Genomic DNA, 25,230 nt, shown 5'->3' with positions numbered 1-25,230 from the left:
TGGGATTGGAGAAACAAACTAGGCCTGCTTTTTGGAGGCACAGGGGAGGAAGAGGTGGAGGAGGCGGATTGCCAGATGGATCCACCACCTCGTCCTCTGTAATAACCCTTGTACTGAAGAGGGTTGGTTAGGTTGCTGCTGGAGCAAAAGAAGGAACCTTTCCCAAAGCCAAAAAAGCTGTGAAAGGACCAAAAGTCTTTGGCTGGTATTAAAGCTGAAGGACCAGTGAATGTGTTGGGGCTCTTATTGTTCTTAATCTCTCCAGTGCCAAATCTGCCTCATCACTGAAGAGGTGCACCCCATCAAAGGGAAAATTAATTAAGTTGGACTGGACGTTGGAAGATAAGTTGGATGTCCTAAGCCAAGCATGGTGTCAAACTGAGACGGAGGACCCCATGGACCAGGCAATAGAGTCAGACGTATGAATATTTGACTCAATAATGTGACCGGAAGAATTAAGCATTCCGTCCAATGGCAATGACTTCTTGAAAATGGTCCTTCATCTCTGGACTGATGTGTGGCAGCATTTGTCCACGTCCCACAAAGCATGGGGATACCAGGCAAAAGGCAATTGGCATTCAATGATTACAAGGCCATACGACCAGCCAAAAAGGCTTTCCTGCCCCAAACCCCTAGTCTGTTGGTCTCCCTGTCGATGGTACTGTAGGGAAGGGGCCACCTAATTGAGTACTTGAGCAGGAAGCCTGGATAACCAGGCTCTCAGGTGATGTGTATGTGGATAGGAAAGGCAGGTCTCCTGGTGCTGAGCGGTTGCACAGGCCACAAGCCAGTCTACTGCTGGAGTAGACGAAGGCTTCTCCCAAGCCGCCAAGACAAGTGCCAGCAACGTCTCACTGAAAGGGCTCAAAAGCTCCAATGTGGCTGATGAGGGCAGTAAGACATCTGTAAGAAGGTTGGCGGTACCTTCTGCTGATGGCATCTGTAAATGTTTTGTTATTTTATGTCTGTTTGTGTAGCACGCTAGTCACCTGTGACGGTATCCAGGGGCTTGGGCTGATGTGTAGGAGTGTGGCTCCCTCAGTTATTAACTGAAAAGACAAGTCTTCAGCTTCTTGCAGAACTAAAGAAGATAGCAAGAAGCTCAGATATGTTGAGGGAGCTTGTTCCATGTTTTAGGTAAGATGTAGGAGAAAGAGCGACCACCCAGCTGTGCTTTTGCGGATATGGGGAGTGTGTGGGAGTGAGACAGAGCACAGCTGTCTGGCATGCTGGTGAAAGTGTACGAGGCTGTCAGGTTTTCTGGACCTGCGTTGTGTAGGGCTTTGTATGTGTGTGTGAGAAGTTTGAATATGTTGCGCTTGTGAATTGGGAGTCAGTGAAGCTTCTTGAGGTGTGGTGTAATTTGGGTGCGGCATGGGAGGTTGAGTATGAGTCTTGTGGCCGCATTCTGGATGGTCTGTGTAGGAGCTGTTTGGAGATTCTGGCATAGGCAGGGTTGCCATAGTTCAGCCTGGAGATAATGAGTGCTTTTGTGATGGTCGGTCTGGTGTTCTGTGGGAACTATTGTAAAATTTTTCTAGGCATGCGTAGGATGTGAAGTCCAGATAAGCTCACTGTATTGACTTGTGTCGTCATATTAAGCTTGTCATCTAGCATTAACCCTAAATTTCTTGCATGGTCTGTGGGTGCTAGTTCTAGCTTCAATAGCCACTAAGTGGAATCTCATAGGGAGGTCTTGTTGCCGAACACCAATACTTCAGTTTTGACTGAGTTGAGTTTCAGGCAGCTGGTTCGCATCCAGTCTGCAACCATGGTCATGCAGTTGTTGAAGTTGGTGTCTTGACCATCTTGGAGAGGATGAGTTGGATGGCACTGGTGTATGAGGTGACGGTTAAGTCTTCTGATCTGATGATGTTGATCGGTTTCACGTATATGTGGAAAAGAGTGGGGCTGAAGGGCGATCCTTTGGGGACTCCACATATCAAGGACATAGTCTCTGATGTGAAAGGTGGCAGTCGGACTCTTGGTTCTTTCCGTGTGGAAGGAGCAGACTCATTTGAGTGCGGATCCTTGTATGTCAATCTTATGTAGTCTTTTGATGAGGGTGTTGTGGGAGACAGAGTTAAAGGCTGTGTAGAGGTCGAGCTAGATAAGGGCTGCTGTTTCCACACAGTCAAGAATAATTTGAATGTCACTGGTGGACGCGATAGGTGCTGTTTCCATACTGGAGATCTTTCTGAATCCTGATTGGGTGTCGTCTAGAAGCTGTTGCCGCTTGTGGTGGGTTGGGAGTTGCTTGCTGATGGTCTTCCTAATCACTTTGGCTGGACAGAACAGCAAGGAGATGGGTCGGAAGTTGCTCAGTTGATTCAGGTTGGCTGTACGCTTCTTGAGTAGGGTGTTAATTTCAACAAGTTTTCATTCATCGGGAAAGTGGCAATGTCATGGAGGTGTTGATAATGTAGTTCAGGGTGGTGCTGATTGGTGATGTTCCCAGGGTGTAGATGTGGTGAGGTAAAGGATCTGCTGGGTCTCCTGAATGGATGGTCTATTTTCTTGTTTCTGGTGAGGGTAGTCCATCCGGTCAGGTGGCCGTCTTGGTTGATGGTGAGTAGGTTGGTGATGAGTTCTCTGGGGATGGGTTGGGTGTGAAGTTGCTGTAGATGTTTGCAATTTTGTAGTGGAAGAAGTTGGATAGGTTTACACAGTGTTATTAGGAAGTAGTGATGTTGTTGAGGGCGAGGTGTAGTCCTTGATGGTTGAGAAAATCTTGTTGCAACTGTTGGAGCTTCCTATAATGTGGTTCCCTACTGCTTTTTTCTAAGTGTCTCTTTTGCTGGTGATAGCGTAAGAGTGCTGCCTTGCACTAAATCAAAGTCCTCTGCCAGCTTCAGCATGATTTTGTGGAGGGACTTGACCTCGGGTGTTGGTGGCCCAGCAGGGGAGTCCGTTGACAAACCTGGTGAGGCATTCAAGCCACTAGCCAATGAAAGTTTTGCAGGGGTCCTGTACCTGCTCTCCACGAAGCAAGCCTTCCCCTGGATCAGAGTTCATGCTAAATATTTTATGGATCCGTGCTCGGTACGCCTTCTCTTCCATCAGCCTCTGTGCTTCTCTGTGGTAATGAACAAAGGGTTTGATGTCTGTCTGAGGCGCCAGTGACTCTGTATCTGGTGCTGGAGGCAGTAGTGGAAGCGGTGGCACTGGCCATGATGGTAGTTGCAGTGTTGAAAATCAAAGCACCGAATAAAAGCAGGGCAGCGATGGTGCCGGATCCAAAAGTGCAGTGCTGGTTGAAGTGGCAGAAACATCAGGAGCCGTGGTGGAACCCTCGAGACAGAGAGGGGCCCGTATAGCATTGACTCTCTTGGCAAAGATGTAGTACATGGCATTGAGGAATGGTGCTAAATCTGAGCCCCATGCTGGGAATTTGAGAACTGCAGTGTCGAAGGCTCAGGCAAAGGAGCTGGCACAGAAATCTACAAGCGCAATGGAGATCTATCAGAAGATGGTCCCAATGGAGGAGCAGGGCTGCGTGAAGGATCCTCGGTCAGAATCTCAACTAACTCCAGCTCCAAGGACAAATGTCCAGTAGGAGGTCAGAGATCGTCTGGGTGACTTATCTTTGGAGTTCTTCTTCGATTTTTTTTATTGTGCTTTCTGCGCTTGGTGGATGAACAAGAAGGAGAATGGGAATGATGTTTAGAATGCTGCTGAAAGTCGTCCATGAATGGCATCAAACAGTTTGGCCTCCCGCTTTTTATGGCCTCGGGAGTTCATGCTGAGGTAGGAGGTACAGTTCAGAGCCCAAGCACCATCAACAAACAGAGTGGGGGTCCGTGATGGATGTCTGTACTTCACAATCCCTACACGGATTAAAAAATGATTTCTTTGGAGGTGACATGCTACTGCTTTTCAAACTTTTACTGGAGGAAAATTCATCAGACATCGAAGCTGAAATTCGGCACCGGAAGTTAGGTTTTCAGGATCTAGTCTGATGCCTGGGTATCGTTCCACAGGTGACGAATCTGCAGGTAGATGTATCCATCAGAGCAACGATGTTCAAAGTTAAAGTACAACATATAGTGATACAAAAATCTTGGATAGCTAGAGAAAGAGACCCCTACCAAGAGTGAAATGGATCCTGTGATTTAACTGCTGCACACTTGATCAATCAAAGGATATAGAAGTACTTCTAACAAGCAGGCAGACTCATGAGTGCCCAGGATTCCACAGCGAGTAACAAACTGACTACTGTATTGAGGGTGTAATAAGACTACATCTTATTCAGGGAATGACAGAAAAACTCATTTCAGCTCGCCCCTAACTTATCTTAATGCAGGGAAGAGGAGGAGTTTTGACAGAGGAATATCTATGACAGGCAGGAATATTGCACTGTCAAAAGTGACAACCCTTGTGCTGCAACAAAGAAATGTTAATGCAATTATCCCAAATGTCATTTTACTTTTCAAAGGCAAAGCAATGTATGGCAAATTACAGCATATTTTATATTAGAATAACCTTTGAAGTGTAAATGTACACTCTAATTGGTTGATAAATGTACAATCAAATCAATTTTGAAATATCAGATTAGAGTTGCCATCATATGTTTCTCTAATAATTATAACATTCTGAATACAAGAGGATTCAATATGCTTTGTGCAAAAAAAAAAATGTGTTGACAGAAGAATGCATATTTAAGACATATACACAATGGAAATATTACATACCAGCTGGGAGGCGTGCTTTATTTTTTCAACTATACCATCATGGCCGAGGTACTGCAAGGACAACCACAACGGCAGAGCACGAAGCTTTTCCACGGGCTGACTGGATGTCAGACCTGCAGCTAATGACTATAAAATAACAACAAACATTAACTCAAAGAATTTCATAGATGTGTCATAATCGAGGTGTCCCAACGGTGCAAAATATGACATTGTTCAATGTTTAGTGAACACGCCAATTACAGTTTAAATGCATGCAAACTGATAAGCTTGAAAAATAAAGAATAAGACTGAAATCAAAATTGTGTATGCAAGAGGATGATTTATTTTAATAGTAACAAAACTTTATAAGGCTTTTTACAACTTATCATTTACCTGAAGCATGTTTACGTGTGTGACTTAAAAGAAACCAAACATGCTCATGAATACATCAGTAAATGGACTGATAAAAACTGAATGGGATACGATAACAAGTTATATGTAAAACAAAACCAAGAAACATCCTTAATTTGTAGAACAATTCTTACCAAAGAAGGATCCTCATGTCTGTAAAGAGTTACAGCAGGCACTGCTGGGAGACCAAGCCAGGGTCCTAATGTAAGAGTCATGCTGTCACATTTGGTTGCTGCCTGTAAGGGGAAAGAAGTGTTCTGTCAAAGAACCAAAATATCAACACTGTCTTCAACAGAGATTTATAATCCACTTGCACTTTCAACATAAGTGGAGCTTTCCTGGCAGTATTAATTTAGTATACCTCTTCTACGGTTTTACTCAGCTCATTTAAATTGTCCAATTTGTCTGCTCAAACCTGCAAATATAGTTTGTATTTCTCATTGATAGTTTTTTTTAAACCTCAAATGTTTCCATTCCATTATTATATAGTGGAATTATTTGTTGCATGGAGTGACTACGGCCTTCCCTGTTGAAGTAATCAAACTTAGGGGGCCGATCCAGTAGAGCAGTATCTTAGGGGGCAGCAGAAGGTGCTGACACCCGACAGAAGCAGAGGCACCCACAGAACAGATACAGGACCAAGGAAAGGCGGGTGCTGGTTATGTGAGTTACAGAAGTTAGAGACACACTCAGTCCCACTTTAAGTGTTTTATTAAGGGGTTTACCACTTCTTTTACTCTTTCTTCCCCCTTACTGGGCATCTCCGAGGATCTCCTACCCCTACCAGCAGATTAATCTTTCTTAGTAGAACCCACTTTTTGAAATATTTTTCTTTCTTGACCAGGATCATACGGCTACCCAAACACGTTTCTGTAACAGTCAGTTGTGTATTAAGTTATCTAAGAAGAACCCTCTTTTGAGCTGTTTGACTTTCACTGCTGCCTCCCGCTCTCAATTTTTCAAATTATAGTGTGTTTCTATTTTAATCTTTCTCGCAATCCCTCGCTTCTGTAAAAATAAATGTATGAATACCTCAGACACACAAGGAGTTGTCCCTCAACAATAATGGGAGGATGGAGTCCAGTATCAGAAACTCATGTTATTGTAATCCTAGTTACCGCAGACTCTGTTACCTGAATACCCTCCATTTAGGACAAAGCCCCTATCCACCAGAAAGGCTTCTCCATGATGGATGGGCGCTTTGCCCTAAAATTAACTGTGGAGGACTATACCGTCAAAAGAATGGTACAGATTTATGCAGTATATATTGATCAATCTATGGCATTTATTATCAAAAATCGTGACCGCCTATGGGAAAAAAATTTAAACCGAAACATCTCACCAGCCTTATTGAAATTGATAAAGCAACTAAATGATGGCGTCTGGAAAAGAGAGATAGTTGAAAACAATGGATCTATGACCCACTTACATGCCAAATGCTCTATTGCCCTTAAATAGCTACTAAATACCTCTGTAGAATATTGTGATAGGAATTATTTATTTATTAATGTCTCAAAAATGAAAATAATGATATTATCTCGTCATTTGAATAGGAAATCTACACTTCGTTAGTGGCTCAGGGGTGAACTACTGGAAACTGTGCCTGAATACAAGTATTATGTTCTGGTTTTTAAGTAGGATTTAGATTTCAACTCGCACACTGATCAACAAGAACAGACAGTGAAAGCAGTTGCAGCAAAATTCAAGAAATTGGATTTTGCACCAGGTCTCAGGTCACTCAAAGTTCTATGGGAGGCCTTACAACGCTAAAATAACTAGCTTATTGCTGTATGGATGTAATATTCTCCCCAAACAATGTGGTAAACAAATCTAAAGAATTTAAACTAATAATCTCAAAAACTGGCTTAGCTTATCAAGAGGCTCTGTCAGTACTGTATTAAGACTTGAGCTTGACCTAATGAAGATGAGTTTCAGACTACTGGTACAATATCTTGAAAGTAGCAGGTGGCTTGCTAAGGTAACTGATTAAAGAGCACTTACAGCTAAAAGACCAAATTCCAAAGGATGGAAAATATAAAAATAATATTGGCAGACCTAGATGCTGACAAAGTGTAGAGGTGAGTGATGGATCACACAAAGGAGGAAGCAAGTTATAACAAAATGGTGTAGATCAGAGGCTAAAGCAAAGGATTTAGAGGATTGTAGTACAAGACCTCCACGGTTTCACCTTTTGGATACAGACTACTCATTTACCGTACAACCATATCTGAAAAACGTAAAAAGATGTACAGTAACAAGATGGATGCTGAGGTTTAGATTGGGCAAGGTTCTGCTTCTTATCGCATGGAAGCTGATAGTTGAAAATCATGTGACTATGATCAAAATACTACATCTATGTCCTTTCTACCAATGGAATACCCTGTTTTTTGCACACTTGGTTATATTTAGCACAATGTTTGGTCAAGTAAGAAAAAAAAATATTGCTTCCAGTTTTTAGAGAACTGTGGATTTGTTGAGTAAAGGAACCGATGATCCTATGCAGAGCAGTGACAACAAAAGACACTATGGCACATTTCTGGACACTGTAATGGACAAAATAGTCTACCTAAAATAGTTTGTTGCCATCTAAAGCCTTTCATTTTATTAAAACTATGTAAAGGTAAGCGAATTAGAGGCATAGGGGGAACATAAGAATCTGCACATAAAGTCTTGTTTTTCTAACAGCTAAATTAAGCTGTATGGAAGATGATGTGTTAGAATATAAGGCGTATGCAACAGGTGCTTTGTCCTTCCCACAAAGTCTTTTTTTATTGGTATGGAATATTTTTACTTTAAAATTGAGCTGTACAGAGGATTCTGGTTTGGCAAACGAATGCAAGGATTGCTATGTTAAGGAATATTAGAACTTCACATCTGGCACTTTGCTTCTTATAAAAAACCTTTGTTTATTTAATTAATTTTTTTAAAACCTTTTTAAGTGGTCTGTTTTAAGGGTGTTGGGATCGAATAATGCTGAGAGCGGGGGTTTCTAAAGTAGAAAAGTTACAATAAAATCATATTTTATAGAGACTGCGCGGTGCATTTAATTCGAAATTTTCTTTATATTACTAGTAAAATGAACTCTGTACGGAGTCTAAGTTATAAGGAAAATGTCACTTACCCAGTGTACATCTGTTCGTGGCATTAGTCGCTGCAGATTCACATGCTGTGCATAGTCCGCCGTCTGGTGTTGGGTCGGAGTGTTACAAGTTGTTTTTCTTCGAAGAAGTCTTTTCGAGTCACGAGACCGAGGGACTCCTCCCACTTCGGTTCCATTGCGCATGGACGTCGACTCCATCTTAGATTGTTTTCCGCGCAGAGGGTGAGGTAGGAGTTGTGTATGCTAATAATAGTGCCCATGCAATGGAATAAATACGTATGTACAAAATGAAGGTTTAATGTAATATATTTACAAATGTACAAATGTTCAAGATCTACTTCTAAACGGCTACAGGCTCCCGGGGAGGAGGGTGGGCGCATGTGAATCTGCAGCGACTAATGCCACGAACAGATGTACACTGGGTAAGTGACATTTTCCGTTCGGTGGCATGTGTAGCTGCAGATACACATGCTGTGCATAGACTAGTAAGCAGTTATCTCCCCAAAAGCGGTGGTTCAGCCTGTAGGAGTGGAAGTAGTTTGAAATAAAGTTCTTAGTACGGCTTGACATACTGTGGCCTGTTGTGCAGATAACACATCTACACAGTAGTGTTTAGTAAATGTATGAGGCGTAGACCATGTTGCTGCCTTACATATTTCGGTCATTGGAATATTTCCTAGAAAGGCCATAGTAGCACCTTTCTTTCTGGTTGAGTGTGCCTTTGGTGTAATAGGCAGTTCTCTCTTTGCTTTAAGATAGCAGGTTTGGATGCACTTTACTATCCATCTGGCGATACCTTGTTTTGAAATTGGATTTCCTGTATGAGGTTTTTGGAAGGCAATAAATAGTTGTTTTGTCTTCCTAATTTCTTTTGTCCTGTCAATGTAGTACATTAGCGCTCTCTTGATGTCTAATGTATGTAGTGCTCTTTCAGCTATTGAATCTGGCTGTGGGAAGAACACTGGTAATTCCACTGTTTGGTTTAAGTGGAACGGTGAGATAACCTTTGGTAAGAATTTTGGATTTGTTCTTAGAACGACCTTATTTTTGTGTATTTGAATAAATGGTTCTTGTATGGTAAACGCCTGTATTTCACTTACTCTTCTTAGAGATGTGATGGCAATGAGAAATGCAACTTTCCACGTTAAGTATTGCATTTTACAAGAATGCATGGGTTCGAAAGGTGGACCCATGAGCCTTGTCAAGACAATGTTGAGGTTCCTTGGTGGTATAATTCTCTTTAGGCCCTCCATAAACGCTTTAATGACAGGTATTCTAAATAGGGAAGTTGAATGAGTAATCTGCAGGTAAGCAGATATTGCTGCAAGATGTATTTTTATGGAAGAGAAAGCTAGATTTGATTTTTGTAAATGTAGTAAATATCCTACTACATCTTTTGGAGATGCATGCAATGGTTGGACTTGATTATTATGGCAGTAACAAACAAATCTTTTCCATTTACTTGCATAGCAGTGTCTAGTGGATGGTCTTCTAGCTTGTTTTATGACCTCCATACACTCTTGTGTGAGGTTTAAGTGTCCAAATTCTAGGATTTCAGGAGCCAAATTGCTAGATTCAGCGATGCTGGGTTTGGATGCCTGATCTGTTGTTTGTGTTGTGTTAACAGATCTGGCCTGTTAGGTAGTTTGACATGAGGTACTACTGACAGGTCTAGTAGTGTGGTATACCAAGGTTGTCTTGCCCATGTTGGTGCTATTAGTATGTGTTTGAGTTTGTTTTGGCTCAATCTGTTTACTAGATATGGAAGGAGAGGGAGAGGGGGAAAAGCGTACGCAAATATCCCTGACCAATTCATCCATGGAGCATTGCCTTGAGATTGCCGGTGTGGGTACCTGGATGCAAAGTTTTGGCATTTTGCGTTTTCTTTTGTTGCAAATAGATCTATTTGAGGTGTTCCCCAAATTTGGAAGTAAGTGTTCAGGATGTGGGGGTGAATTTCCCATTCGTGGACCTGTTGGTGATCCCGAAAGAGATTGTCTGCTAGCTGGTTCTGGATCCCTGGAATAAACTGTGCTATTAGGCGAATGTGGTTGTGAATTGCCCAATGCCATATTTTTTGTGTTAGGAGACACAACTGTGTCGAGTGTGTTCCCCCCTGTTTGTTTAAATAATACATTGTCGTCATGTTGTCTGTTTTGACAAGAATGTATTTGTGGGTTATCATTGGTTGGAATGCTTTCAACGCTAGAAATACTGCTAACAATTCTAGGTGATTTATATGAAACTTTCTTTGATGTACGTCCCATTGTCCTTGGATGCTGTGTTCATTGAGGTGTGCTCCCCACCCTGTCATGGAAGCATCTGTTGTTATCACGTATTGTGGCACTGGGTCTTGGAAAGGCCGCCCTTTGTTTAAATTTGTACTGTTCCACCATAGAAGCGAGATGTATGTTTAGCGGTCTATCAACACCAGATCTAGAAGTTGACCCTGTGCATGTGACCATTGTGATGCTAGGCACTGTTGTAAGGGCCGCATGTGCAATCTTGCGTTTGGGACAATGGCTATGCATGAGGACATCATGCCTAGGAGTTTTAATACCATCTTTGCGTGTATCTTTTGTGTTGGATACATAGCCTGTATCACCTTGTGAAAATTTTGAACCCTTTGTGGACTTGGAGTGGCTATCCCTTTTGTTGTGTTGATTGTCGCTCCTAAGTATTGCTGTGTTTGACACGGCAAAAGGTGTGACTTTGCATAGTTGATGGAGAAACCCAGTTTGTAAAGGGTTTGTATAACAATCTGTGTGGTGTGAACACTTTGTTAGCGAGTTGGTTTTGATTAACCAATCGTCTAGGTACGGGAACACGTGTATTTGCTGCCTCCTGATATGTGCAGCTACTACTGCTAGACATTTTGTAAAGACTCTTGGTGCTGTTGTTATTCCGAAAGGCAACACTTTGAATTGGTAATGTATTCCTTTGAATACGAACCTTAGGTATTTCCTGTGCGAGGGATGTATCGGTATATGGAAATACGCGTCTTTTAGATCTAACATTGTCATGTAGTCTTGCTGTTTCAGTAGTGGTATTACGTCTTGTAACGTGACCATGTGAAAGTGGTCTGATTTGATGTAGGTGTTTAGTGTTCTGAGATCTAATATTGGTCTCAGACTTTTGTCCTTTTTCGGTATTAGAAAGTACAGTGAGTAAACTCCTGTGTTCTTTTGTGTTTTTGGTACTAATTCTATTGCGTCTTTTTGCAGTAATGCTTGAACTTCTAGTCCTAGAAGGTCTATATGCTGTTTTGACATATTGTGTGTTTTCGGTGGGACGTTTGGAGGGAGTTGGAGAAATTCTATGCAATAACCATGTTGGATAATTGCTAAGACCCAAGTGTCTGTTGTTATTTCCTCCCATGATTTGTGGAACTGGCTTAGTCTTCCCCCCACTGGTGTTGTGTGACCTGTGAGTCACTGTTTATTTTGAGGGGTTTTGGGACCCTGAAACTTTCCCCGGTTTCTTGGGAATTGGCCCCCTCTGTATTGGCCTCGAAAGCCCCCCCTATGATATTGTCCCTGGTAGGTAGGTGGTCTTGTTTGTGAGGTACTGGCTTCTGTGGCTTGACATCGAAACCCTCCTCTGAAAGTTGTTTTGCGAAATGTGCCAAATGTGCCTCTGCCCTGCGGGGAATAGAGTGCGCCCATGGCTTTGGCTGTGTCAGTGTCCTTCTTTAATTTTTCAATTGCAGTGTCCACTTCTGGGCCAAACAATTGCTGTTCATTGAACGGCATATTGAGCACTGCCTGTTGTATCTCAGGTTTGAAGCCAGATGTGCGCAGCCATGCGTGCCTCCTTATTGTCACAGCAGTATTTATTGTTCTTGCAGCTGTATCTGCTGCATCCATAGAAGAACGTATTTGGTTGTTGGAGATATTTTGCCCCTCTTCAACCACTTGTTTCGCTCGTTTCTGGAATTCTTTGGGGAGGTGCTCGATGAGATGCTGCATCTCGTCCCAATGGGCCCTGTTGTATCGCGCTAGGAGTGCTTGCGAGTTGGCGATGCGCCACTGATTTGCAGCTTGTGCTGCAACCCTTTTCCCAGCTGCATCAAACTTGCGGCTCTCCTTGTCCGGAGGTGGTGCGTCGCCTGATGTCTGCGAGTTGGCTCTTTTACGAGCTGCTCCTACGACTACTGAATCTGGTGTCAGTTGTGATGTAATAAAAGCAGGGTCTGTGGGCGGTGCCTTGTATTTTTTCTCCACCTTTGGAGTTATTGCTCTGCTTTTAACAGGCTCCTTGAAAATCTGTTTAGCGTGCCTTAGCATTCCCGGGAGCATGGGAAGGCTTTGATAATTGCTGTGGGTGGAGGACAGGGTGTTAAAGAGGAAGTCATCCTCAATAGGCTCCGAATGTAGAGATACATTATGAAATTCGGCTGCCCTATCTACCACCTGTGCATATGCTGTACTGTCCTCAGGTGGTGAGGGTTTAGTTGGGTACGACTCTGGACTATTGTCCGATACTGGAGCATCATAGAGGTCCCATGCTGCCTGATCATCCTGGCTCATGAGCTGGTGATTGTGGTGGAGTCTGTGCCGGTGATACATGAGTTGACTGTGGTGGAGAGGGTGGTGGAGTTACCCTCTTTACCACCTTTGCTTGTGGTGGCTTGTCTTGTTGCTGGAAGTCAAGTTTCCTTTTCCTTCTGATTGGGGGAAGAGTGCTGATTTTCCCTGTACCCCTTTGGATAAAGATCCGCTTTTGCGTGTGATCTACCTCTGTAGTTTGTAATTCCTCCTCAAATCTGTGTCTTTTTAGTTGGGAGGACAGTGATTGTTCCTCTGAGTAGGAACTGGTTTTTGGCTCGGTTGCCGGGTGTTTTGGCACCGAAACCGTGTCTTTAGTTGTTTTCGGCTCCGACGAGATCTTTCTCTTTTTCGGTGTCTTGGCCTCTCGGTGCCGACCATCTTCGGTGCCGCTATCTCTGTGCCGAGCAGCTTCGGTGCCGCTGTCTCTGTGTCGAGTAGCTTCGGTGCCGCTATCTCGGTGTCGAGCCTTTTCTGCACCACTCTCTCGGTCCCGAGAGTGTTGCGTGCCTGTGTCTCGACCTGAGTCGGACGACTTCGGCACCAGCTCGCCCTTTTTTGGTCACCTACTTTATGGGTTATGCCATGGCCTGTTGGCAGTGGCGTCCCCTGGGCTTTGTCTGTTTTCTCGTGTGATCTTTCTTTCGACGTCTTACTCACGGTTGGTTGCTCGTCGACGTCGAATTCTTCGGAATCCGATTCGCGGATGGAGAAAGTTTCTTCTTCTTCCTCCTCCTCGAACCCTTGTTGTCCTGTCGGCGTGGAAGCCATCTGCAACCTCCTGGCTCTTCGGTCCCTGAGCGGTTTTCTCGACCGAAACGCGCGACAGGCCTCACACGACTCTTCCTTGTGCTCGGGGGACAGGCACAAGTTACAGACCAAATGTTGGTCTGTATAAGGATATTTACTGTGGCATTTAGGACAGAATCGGAACGGGGTCCGTTCCATCAGTGTCGATGTTGCACGCGGTCGGGCCGACCAGGCCCGACGGGGGATCGAAAATACCCCGAAGGGTTACCGGAGCTCTTTAAGGCTCGGTGTCGATTTGCCCTAACTATCCCGATACCGAACGAAACAATACCGACAAATTTTCCGTTGATTCTGACTAACTTTCCGACCCGAAACACGGAGCGAAAAGGAACACGTCCGAACCCGATGGCGGAAAAAAAACAATCTAAGATGGAGTCGACGCCCATGCGCAATGGAACCGAAGTGGGAGGAGTTCCTCGGTCTCGTGACTCGAAAAGACTTCTTCGAAGAAAAACAACTTGTAACACTCCGACCCAACACCAGACGGCGGACTATGCACAGCATGTGTATCTGCAGCTACACATGCCACCGAACACATGTTTACTTGAAATGACCACAGTACAATTAATAAGATCTCTGGTGTTTCCATTTTTTGCTTAAACCTAAAAAATGGCAGGAGGAAGACTGCAGAGGGAACTCTGCTGGAACTACTTCGGTGTCTGGTATTAATGTGACCAGAGAGGCGTCTTTGGTTTTAGTCAATAGAAGAAACGCTACAAAAGTGTGGGCGGGCATTGTGAAGTCTATTACTTATGTGATCTTAAAGAAGGTATCGGGCTAGTTTTTCTTTTTATTCTTTTTTAGCATAGCTTATCTAACATAAAATCAGCTTATTCTGTAGTTTTGTACACCTGTGCATACAGTTTTTTAAATGTATTACTTTTTTAAAATCTTCTGATATTTGTAATTGTATGTGTTGATTGCAATGTTTGTTTTGCCAAGTCGGCAATATAGTAAACAAATAAACTTGAACATGTTTGTGAACATCTAGTTATTGCAGACTCAGCCAGGGATGTCCCCCTTCACCAGGTTCTGCATCTCTGCCTTTCACAGACCAGGCACAACATATAAGATATCACCCTGCAGAATGGCCAGGGGACAAGCCTTGAGCAGTGTTTTTTCACTGTCAGGAAGACGTCCAGCTTGCTGCAAACAGACCAAAGCCGGTACCAATGCCTAAGCTTTAGAGTCATTTCAACACCTGATTACAAATTGATCAAACTCAGAATTTAATCCGAAGTCCATCCAAGTGGTGCTTAGAGATGTAAAAAATAGCACACAGTATTATTTTCACTTCTCCAGACTATAGGCATGGTGTGGATGGATACTGGAGCTCCCAGATGGCATATCAGCCAGCTTCCAAGTTCCAGGGGCTTTATTTTCAATGTTCCGCAGCTAAGAGCTATGAAAGTAAGTTGTAACAGAATAGTGCATAATATAGTGGCATCATCGGTAATTCGAAGCAAAACATTCAAAGGATGCATAGACACTCAGTTAAGTTAAACCCATACAGGAAGAAACTGCAGATGTTGGAGAATGTTTTTAACACATTTTGAAGGAAGGGTCGAAACTCCCAGATGCAGTATCCATGTGACAACCTTCTCCTTATTTTTAATATCCTGCCAGATACGGTATGTTCTCTGGTGCAAGTAACAGCGTCCCATAGCTCTTGATCTGTGCTCTTTGTGCTTATGGCATGTCATTTATTTACAGAATGTTAGACTCACTTAGGTTTTGTGACAACATCTCTTATGGTTGTACATGGCTCCATACGTTAGCATTAGGCAGGAGTTGTCTTTACATCATTTCCCAAGATGTTTCACTGTGCTGCCCCTTTAGTTGCCTCCTCCACCCCATACAAAAACACTGAAAAGCCAAGTATACTGTCTAGCTTTCAATATGCATTTCTAGGAATGCTCTCTCGTGCTTATGCTGAAATCCTAAAACCTGTCCAGCAGGTCAAGGTGTGACCTCAGTGATAGCAACACCAAGACAAAAGACTTTGGCTGCATTGTCTGGCCAAATGGAGCGCATCTCACAGAATGTACTGAGCCGATGCCCCTTCCCTACATTCTGTGTTTTGTTTTGTGGGCAGAAACCGTCAACCTACAGCATTATTTGCAAGGCAGCAGTATGAATTTCCCAACTGTTGCCATAGAGATGTGACTATCTGAAAGAGAAATGGCTTAAACAAAAATTGGTTCCCCCTGAAACGTTTTGGGCAAATGATGAATTTGATTGGATATTTGGAGATAACACATGACTACCAGACCGAATAAACCACTTCTTTGTGCAGTTTCCAACCTTTAACTCGCTGAAGAGCTGCATAACTTTGTAGAGCAAGTACCAGACAAAAGTCAGAATCCATTTACTCCATGCCGGTCTTCATTTAATAACTTTCCTAGAAAACTTGATGAAGAGGAGGTACACTGCCTTGTGTGCTCATAACAAGCCTTGCAAGTCCAATGTTCTTGCTGCCATTGGAGGCATAGTGCTATTAAGAGGGACCATAAAAGGAAATAATGCTTTAAAGCCAAGCTTGATCCAAAGTATAATCTGGGCAGCATGTTTATCGAAGGATTGAGGCCAAGCTGTTATCCTGTAAGAGGCATCAAATAAGGTGGCCTGTCATCGCTGTGTGCTGCTGCACTCTTCACCATAAGGTCGAAGTGGGACTCAGCAAGAATGACCCTGATTGGTGGCCCATTACTGTTGTAAGCCATACTCCCAGTAAACCCAAGGCTGGTGTGTTATTTTTATAGGATACTTTGGCCCTCATTATGACCTTGCCGCCCGCCAAGATCTGACCGCCGGGCGGCCGCCAATGCAGCCGCACTCCCGCCGCGGTCATTATGAGATCCCCGCTGGGCCGGCGGGCGGAAACCTGGTTTCCACCCGCCGGCCCAGCGGGGATCTCGGCCGCAACACAGGAGCCGGCCCCAAATGGAGCCGGCGGTGTTGTGGCCGTGCGACGGGTGCAGTGGATTATCACCGCCGGGGCAAATGTGGCGGGAAACCACTGCGGTCAAAATACCCTGGATTGCACCGCCAGCCTGTTGGCGGTGCAATCGCCACAACAGCCCTGGCGGTCTTTGACCGCCAGGGTTGTAATGACCCCTTTTGTGAGGTAGCCAGCCACAGCTGTAATAAATCGCTGCTGTCCCCCGAAAACATGAGGCCTAACACACCATATGAGTGGTAGCCAGTGTAGTACCTTGTAACACCTCTGGGCCCAAAACTACATGATCTTAAGCTGTACCTGTGAACGGATGGTCCACAACCTCAAGGTACAAAAAAAGACATTGACTCTGTACACGTGTGACAGCCCTTGATGCCTGCATGACTAGACTGCAGCTTTGCTCAGAAATTGCTAGCCCTCAGCACAGCCATTCAGCCCAAGCAGGCCAACTGACACCTTCTTGGTCAGTTTTCCACCGAGGCTATTGGGGCTCTTCTGCTGGTCCTAATATAGAGAGGCAGGGCCCTTCAAACTACAGCGATCTTGAACACCCTGTGGGTCATGATCCTGTACAAGAGACTATGAACAGTAAGATCTGTCAAATGTTAAAACTGATTCCCCACATGGCTCTCTACATCTGGTTAGCATCTATGTCAAATTCCCAATTTAACTAGATGCCATCAGACTTCTGAAAGTTACTGTGCATGGCTATCTAATATAAGAAGCTTAATTAATGTTTACAAAAAATAACAACACTCTGAAGAATATCAATTTTTCATGTGATACTTTGCCTACCTGACACGTTCTACCCCATCTGTTTTCAGCCTTTTCTATAAGAGGTACTTATGTTGAATTAGAATCATATTGAGCTACTAGTATTATGAGTGTGGTAAGAATGACCATGTCAGACAAGAGTACATTTGTAGCTTCCACATGCACAATAACGAGCAATGATAACCTCTTTATATCAGGCAGGGTTGCCAGTAGTAATGTAAGAAAGGCATTAACGATTTGCAATGTCTCCACATGGGTAAAGCATGACTGTCATAGCTGCAATGCCACTGGCACCAAAGTAATACTATTAGTAATACATCTCACCAATGCCTTGTGATTTATGACTGGACTGCACACAGGAGAACTATTGATAGGTTCAGGAGAGCTATTAGTAGCTCCATGCTACTCGTTGTAGAAGCCTGTTCTACTTCCTCATCAACCTCCAAAAGTAATTCTTGAATGTTCCACCCTGCTAACCCATAAAAATTAAAACATAGTATTTAGGCCCATTGCGTGTCATGAGCATGCAGTATTGTTTAGGTTCCGTAACCTCAAGGACAGTGTCAATAATAGTTACAAGGATTGCTTATCTACCCATGTATTGTACACAGCCAGAAGAACTGGTGTAACATATTTATGTGACATTCTATATGTTGAAATAATGTCCTACACTACAGAAGTACAGGGTCTCTATTTTTATATGCTCTGGCATTGGTAAGCCTATTGAGGACAAACAATGTGAATTGGGCTAAAAGATAGACAGGTTAAAGACGTTGGGCACTACGGCACACAAGGAAGTTTCGGCAATACTCAAGATGCATGCTCATGAGGTATAACCTGAGACAGGCAGAGGAGCGACGGACAGCAGTGCAGAAAGTAGGAGTAGCAATCGGACAGTACTTGGCTCATAATGCCTCACCATAGGGCCAAAGAAGATAAAGGAAAGATTCACAGGATGTGCTGGAAAGGTAGCATTTGTTGGGGGTGCATGACAAAAGAGGAAAAAAGCAAAACTCATGAATACATGTTGGCATTACAAGAGAGGGTAGGTCCCTTGGTGGGAATGCCTTGAAGCAGTAATGAATGACAAGGTAAAATGTGTCAAGCCTATTAGTTGGAACTAATGTCCTTTTTCCCCTGGAGTGTAAGTGATTTATGATGGAACATTAAAATGTTCAGCTTTGTTGAGTCTTTTGTGCCAATTAATGTCAGAAAATCTTCCTAAAAGGTACGCCTATAGCTGTGCAAAGGGCTGCTTGAGCAAAGCATGTTCCTGGAAGTGTTTTGTTCAACTCATATACGTTGCATCAAAGAAGTTGCCATTCTGACCATTAATGGTTCAGGTTCAGCCTTTAGAGTGCAGAGAAAATACTTGGGTAGGTGAATCATATCTATGTTGAAAATCTAACAAAACATTTATACCACTGGCTCCTCCTATTGCCTCTGTATAAAGGACTCTGGTCCTTCCTTGACTCCTATGAATAATCAGCTAGATGTTTCAGCACCACATATTACTGGAGAATAAAATAGCTGTCAGATCGTTAGTATGCACTTATATTGTGAAATTCAAGAGCAATAGTGTCTCTAGGAATAATCCAGGATTTTGAGTTAGACAGCACAGGGGAGTAAGAGCTAAGCAACAAACGGAATATACATTTAACATTTTTAAGGGATAGTAAAGTGGAAGAAATAGCTAAGGAAGGTTGTTCTTCCCACACATTTGTATCACCATGCTTTAATCAGACTGGCCCTGGCAACCCATCAGTGCTCAATGAACATTAAACAAAAATTGGTGCTTGGTCCTCTACTTGGTTCTGAAGTTTATGAAAAAGTAGAGTGAATTCTAAAAATTCACATACACCTCAAATCTACTGAAGGTGATGGGAGTCCCTTAAAGCTATTCTAAGATGATCCTCATACATTTACCAATATCCATGGCATGAAAGGACTTAAAACAATACAAAGTAGAAAAAGCAGATATTCAGAAGAGAATAGCATTAAGAGACACATTTCTAGACCTTTTAATAAGAAAGCTGCAAACTCCAAAATCCATGAAGTATGTATGAGAGTTGAGTGGAGCTTTGTTAGCCAAGAAGACAAGTCACAGAGGACATGAAATGGAATTATATGCCAGAAGGACAAGTTGTTTGCCTTCGGTATCGCCTTTTCTGGTAAAGACTGTCTAGCCACAGATTCTTCCTTAAAATTATCCCTAGGCATAAGACCGGCTCCGGAAATGTTTCTTGATCAGTACCCCTGCGTGCCAGTAGGTGGAGTTGTTCAGCTCGGCGTGGCGTTGTCGGAAACCATGTTGCCAGCGCTCAGATGTCAATTTCTATTTATAACATTCAACGCATGGAGAGCTGAGCCATGAAGAACACTGACAACTGGTGTGTAAAACTAGGTCCCTGAAAAGAAAGCACCCCTGTCCCTGGAAAGACGGTCACAGAGCGGGGAGGATGGGTGGGTCAGTAAGTAATCTGCAGCTACATAGAGTTGATACCAGATAAGGCGTTACTGAAGGTAAGTAACTTGTTCATCTGATAGAGACTTTTAGCTGCAGATTCCTTACCTTAGAATAGATACCCAAGCAATGCCTCCCTGGAGGTGGGTCTGCAAAACAATTTCACACCAAGAAGTCCTGCCAGTTTTGACATACCTGACTGTCCAGGAAGTAGTGCTTAGTGAACGCACGAAGAGAGACCCACGTTGATGCCTTACAGATGTCCAGGACCAGGACTCCATGTGGTAATGCAGTGGTTGCAACCTTTGCTTTGGTGGAATGAGCATGCAGAACCTCTGTGTGTTGCTTCTTGGCCAAAGCAAAGCAGATTTTTATGCACTTGATGCATAATATGATCCATTAGGAAATAGTTTCTGCACGGCGTTCTCTTTCTTGGTCCCAACACACCCCATAAAGATTGATCTTTCACCCAGAAAGGTTTGTGCAGTCAAGAGAGAACGACAATGCTCTTTTTGGGTACAGGCATTGGAGTTTCTCCTCTTCCTTAGAGGGATGAGGCAGAGTATAAAAGATGGGCAAAGGGATGGACTGGCCTACGTGGAATGGGGTGACCAGAAGTAATTGCCACCAGAAAGGCCTTCTTGTTGGGGAGGAGCCTGAGGGGACAAGAACGAGATGACTCAAAGGGAATGCATATTGTGTAATAACTACATTAAGATCCCATTGAGGCATAACAAAGGGAGTTGGGGGCAACGTGTTGCAGACTTTTAAGGAACCCATTTATAATAGGGGACTTGAACAGAGATCTGATCTGGCAGCCGCAGAAAAGTGGGGATATCAGATGAATAGCCCTTCAAAGTGGCCAATGCAGAGCCATGCTTGGCCTGGTTGATGATAAACAAAATCATCTGGAAAAGGGGAGCAGATAAGAGATTAACCTTTTTCTCAGCACATCAGCCCACAAATTTATTCCAATTGCCGGCATATACTTTCGTGGTCTGCCAAGATCACATTACAGGCTTCGGGTGGAAGGTCGAAAGCTGTCAACTGTTGCAGCTCAATCTCCACACATGAAGGCAGCCAGTTGATACGCTCAGATGGAAAACTCTTGCCTGCTGCTCAACAGAAGATCCTCCTGAAGAGGCAGCCTGATCGGAAGACCGACCACCATGCTCAACAGCACGTGATACCAAACTCCCCAACTACAGTCTGGAGCCATAAAGATCACTTGGGCCCAGTTGTTCCTAAGCTTCTTGAAACGTCTGGGCAGAAGTGGCATTGGCAGAAAGGCATACATGAGGTCTAAAATCCACTCAAGACAAAAAGTGTTGCCAAGCGAGAGCTGCCTTGGAAACCCTAGTACTCGAAACTGCTGACACTGTGCATTCTTAGCAGTGGCAAGCAGATCTAACTAAGGCTATCCCCACTGCTGAAAGAGACTTTGCACCACCTCTGGATCGAGACGTTATCCGTGATCCACTAGGTATCTTCAGTTTGTCCGCCCTAACGATCGGAGAGCAAGTCAGGTGTTGAACCATCAGGGGTATGCTCAGACATTCCAGCCAATTCCAGAGACGTAAGGCCTCTCAAAGAAGAGTCCATTACCCCACCCTGCCCTGTTTGTTGCAGGTCAACATGGCAGTGGTGTTTTCTGAACATTTGCCTTCCCTTAATGGAGAGTAGAGAGACTTTCGATGTCATTCGGATAGTTCGGAGCCCCAACAGAGGTTGATGCGGAGTCCAGACTCCACTGAAGATCAGAGTCCTCTGATCTCCACCTCTCCCAGATGGCCGCCTGGGAGTTACACATCTGTCACCACTATCTGGTTGGAGAAGGGAGAGGCTTCTGCCGCTGACCCAATTGTGGGTTCACCAACCACCACTGCATGTTCCCTCCGAGATCTGGAACATGTCGGAGAGATTCCCCTGATGCGCTAAAGGTCCCACTGCAGAGCCCGCATATGCCAGTGGGCATGTGTCACACGCAGGATACAGAAGGCCACGAGGCCCTGCAGCCTCAGAGTAAGTCTCACTGAAACTCAGTATAGAGGCAGAAATATTGGCATAATAGCCTGACTATCCTGGACTCGCCGTTTGTGGGGGTAAGCCTGAAACTGCATTGTGTCCAGAACACCTCTGATGAAAGAAAGCATCTAGCGAATGCAGGAGGTCTGCCATAGTCTGGAGGTGGGAGGTGACTGCCTGGGACATTCCCGCCTTCAATAGACAGTTGTCGAGTTAGGGGAAGACTGGCACTCCTGATCTCAGCAGATGAACTGCAGACACCCCCATCACCTTGGTGAACACTGGAGGGGCACTGGTAAAGCCGAAGAGGAGCACAGTGAACTGAAAGTGCTCTTGAACTACTGTGAACAGCAGGTAATGTCTGTGTTCAGGCAAGACAGGAATGTGGAAGCATGAATACTGCAAGTCAAATGCTACCATCCAGTCTCCCTGGTCCAGGGCAGACAAGACTTGAGCGAGCACAAGCATTTTGAATTTCTCCTTTTTCGGAAAGAAGTTAAAAGGATGTAGATCTAGCATAGGGCAAAGACCTCTGTCCTTCTTGGGCAACAGAAAGTAGAGGAATAGCGACCACAACTTACTTCTGATGCTGGCACCCTCTTTACGGCTCCCATGGCCAAGAGAGCTGCCACTTCCTGGTGGAGTAGGGAAAGATGGTCCCCAGTCAGCCTGTTGAAAGGAGGTGGCAATGGTGAAGGGGTAGTTGCAGAGGTGAGTGAGTAGCCTCTTCAGACAATCCTGAAAACCCAGCAGTCATATGTTATCGACTTTCAGTGGTGAAGGTGATGGCGTATCCTGCCTCCCACTGGGTGCCCACGATGGTTGGAACACAAACTAAAGTGTTTTGGAGGCTGTAGCTGCTGGGGAAGTGGTCGACTGTCCTGGACTTCGGGCTGCCTGACCCACAGGGTCTGTAGGTACCGTGTCCTCAGTCACATATGGGCTGGGAAGCTTGTGTGCCATGGTGGCCAGCCGGGGAGAGATGCAGCTCAAAGCATCTTCCATTGCCACAAAAGAAACGAAAGGCAGACTGCGGTTGGCAAGGGGCCATGGTACGGCCCAAGGATCTAGCCATAGCTCTGCTATCCTTGAAGCGCTCAAACATTGAGTTTGCCTTATCTCCGAAGAGATGAAAGCCATCAAGGGCCATGTCCAAAAGAGAAGCCTGGACATCCCCCGAAAAATCAGTCGTCCACAGCCAGGTGTGGTGCCGTAAGACCACAGACCAAGAAACCCCTCTGCCTAGTGACTCATTCGTGTCCAGCCCACATTGGATTTCGAACTTAGCTCTGTCTTTCCTGTCAGCAATAGCTTGGCAGAATATGGTTTAGGCCTCCTCTGGGTTCATAGGCAGCACCTGCTCAACCAAATCCCAAAGTGAATGGGAGTAACAGACTAATAGTCATGTGGTGTTCACTGACTGCAGTGCCAGGCTGGCGGAGGTAAACATTTCCCCCCCCCCCATTGTACCCAACCTTTTGGATTCCCTATCCTACGAGAAGGTAGGAAATGCACCAGGATTTACTAGGGAAGTGAAGGTTTGGACCACCAAGCTCTCCGGGATGTAGTGCTGTATGAAGAAATTGGAGTCTCCTGGGGTGGGGCGATGGTGACGGGCATTTGTCCTATTAACAGGAGCCCCTGTGCAAGGTTTGGACCAGGTCTCGTGTAGGACGTCGGTGAAGCTTCATTAAACTGGAGATGACGTGACAGCTAGCTGAAGCACCTCCGTGGAGGGCAGCAGAAGGTCCAGGACCTCGGCCGCCCTCCTCAGCACCATGGCAAATGAGGCTCCCTACTCTGTTGCCATGGTAGGAGGTGAGACCAAACCAGTACCTGAGGAGGAGTCCAGTCCACAGGCGTCCACCAAATACTCACACCAGGTGTCCTCACTGGGGTCTACGGCTGGTATTCATAATGGTCCAAAGGGACTTCCCAATCTTCCCTAAGTTCTACCCCATAGGAATTGGACTCAGGCTCCAACCTGGGTGGCACAGCTCCAGCTGGAGTCGTACGACGGCCATCCAGCTCTGTGCCAGTCAGGTAAAAGAATGAGAATGGCGCTACCAGCACCCAGAGTGTTGTCAGCTGGGCGGGCGCCAGGGAAGGTCGAGGTGGCTCGACCAGCACCAGTCCGGATCCATCTGTGAATCCAAGAGGCCCAACAGGTGCTGAGGGTGAACCTGCCAGTGGAAGATCAGTAGGAGCCCCTTCTGAAACTAGGGGGGCCCAAAGATGCTCCAGAGGGGACAGGCCACCTAAATATAAGGGGCATGGCCTCAAAATTCACAAAGCTGGGCGGGCTGCTTTGGCTCCATGAAATCTGTGAAGATGGCCCAGGCAAAGGATCAACCATAGAGTTAGACCCCAACTGTTGATTCTGCCTCGTCGGATGACTTCAACAGACAGGGCGAAGTCGAAGTCCTCCCCAACTTCTTGCTCTTCTTTTTCTTGTGGGAGTTACCGAATGGGATGAGTACAACTGTGATTAAGAGTGATGGCACCACGACCAATCCTGGGACCTTCCTCACAACCGGGATCGAGGCCATTGCAAAATTGCAGGTCGAGTGCAAGCAGCTTGAGGGATCACTCCGGTGAGGCCTTGGGGTGCATAGCACGAAAACTAATGCAGGTCTTGGTGTCGTGGCCATGCTCAAAGTACAAGAGACAGACTAGGTGCTGGTCCATCACCGACATTTGTCAGTGACCAGCACTGCAGGGCTTGAATCCAGTCTTCCACGTGGACATTCCTGCATCACCAGGAGACAAGTCTCAAAAAAGCTTTGAATAAAGTCAAAAAAGGACAGCCAAAAGAAGACTGAGGATAGCTCTCTGTGCTGACTGTCATGGAAAGAAAAGGACTGACATAAGTGCACTTTGGTAGTGCCTATATAGGCTCCACAGACGTCACTTTCAGTGCAGACGACCCCCAAGCGGAGCCGAACGATGCCATCTTGCAGCACACGGGGGTACTTGCTCACAAACAAAATGCTAGATCCAGTCTGACACCTGGGGTTAATTCTAAGGTAAGTAATCTGCAGCTAGAAGTCTCTATCAGATGTAGAGACCCTGTCTCCTTGGTAGGCAGTTCCTCGAGGTTATAGATGCAGTCTGCTTTTTGTAAATGTTTTGAGTCAGAATATATAGGGAGCCAGGGGTAGTAACTCCTGGTTAGCGAAACCGATCTGTTGAGGCTTTACCAAGAACAGCAGACTGCTATGTGTGTACAGTCCTTAGTGAGAAGGTGACTAATGAGGGGAAAGTAGCTGGCTAGATGGGTAGCTGCCCAAGATGTAAAACGTTGGGTAAGAATTAATGGTACCTATATGGCATTGCCTTTTAATGAAATTAGGAGAGGAGGCACCCATCTCTTGGATTTTAAAGACGAGATAAAGGCCCTACACAATGTGATGATTTTCAACCAATGTTCCTTCTTATGTATGATTCTAAGGTGTTCTCCGCAAATTTAG

At 44.8% G+C, this 25,230-nt stretch overlaps 1 protein-coding gene across 2 annotated transcripts in view; it reads right to left on the bottom strand.

Moving 5' to 3' along the window:
* PDXDC1 (pyridoxal dependent decarboxylase domain containing 1) overlaps positions 1–25,230 on the bottom strand; it is a 268,743-nt gene that overhangs the window by 122,598 nt on the left and 120,915 nt on the right. For both annotated transcript variants that reach the window (XM_069210219.1, XM_069210220.1), the window contains exons 11-12: positions 5,216–5,317; positions 4,692–4,817 (exon numbers count right to left, since the gene is read on the bottom strand). In XM_069210219.1, the coding sequence (XP_069066320.1) occupies positions 4,692–4,817; positions 5,216–5,317 (228 nt within the window). The remainder of the gene's footprint in view (positions 1–4,691; positions 4,818–5,215; positions 5,318–25,230) is intronic.

This window comes from Pleurodeles waltl, chromosome 10, assembly GCF_031143425.1.
Source record: "Pleurodeles waltl isolate 20211129_DDA chromosome 10, aPleWal1.hap1.20221129, whole genome shotgun sequence".
Lineage (NCBI taxonomy): Eukaryota > Metazoa > Chordata > Amphibia > Caudata > Salamandridae > Pleurodeles > Pleurodeles waltl.
Note: the sequence above shows the minus strand (reverse complement) of the source record. Positions and strands in the feature narration are given on the sequence as shown.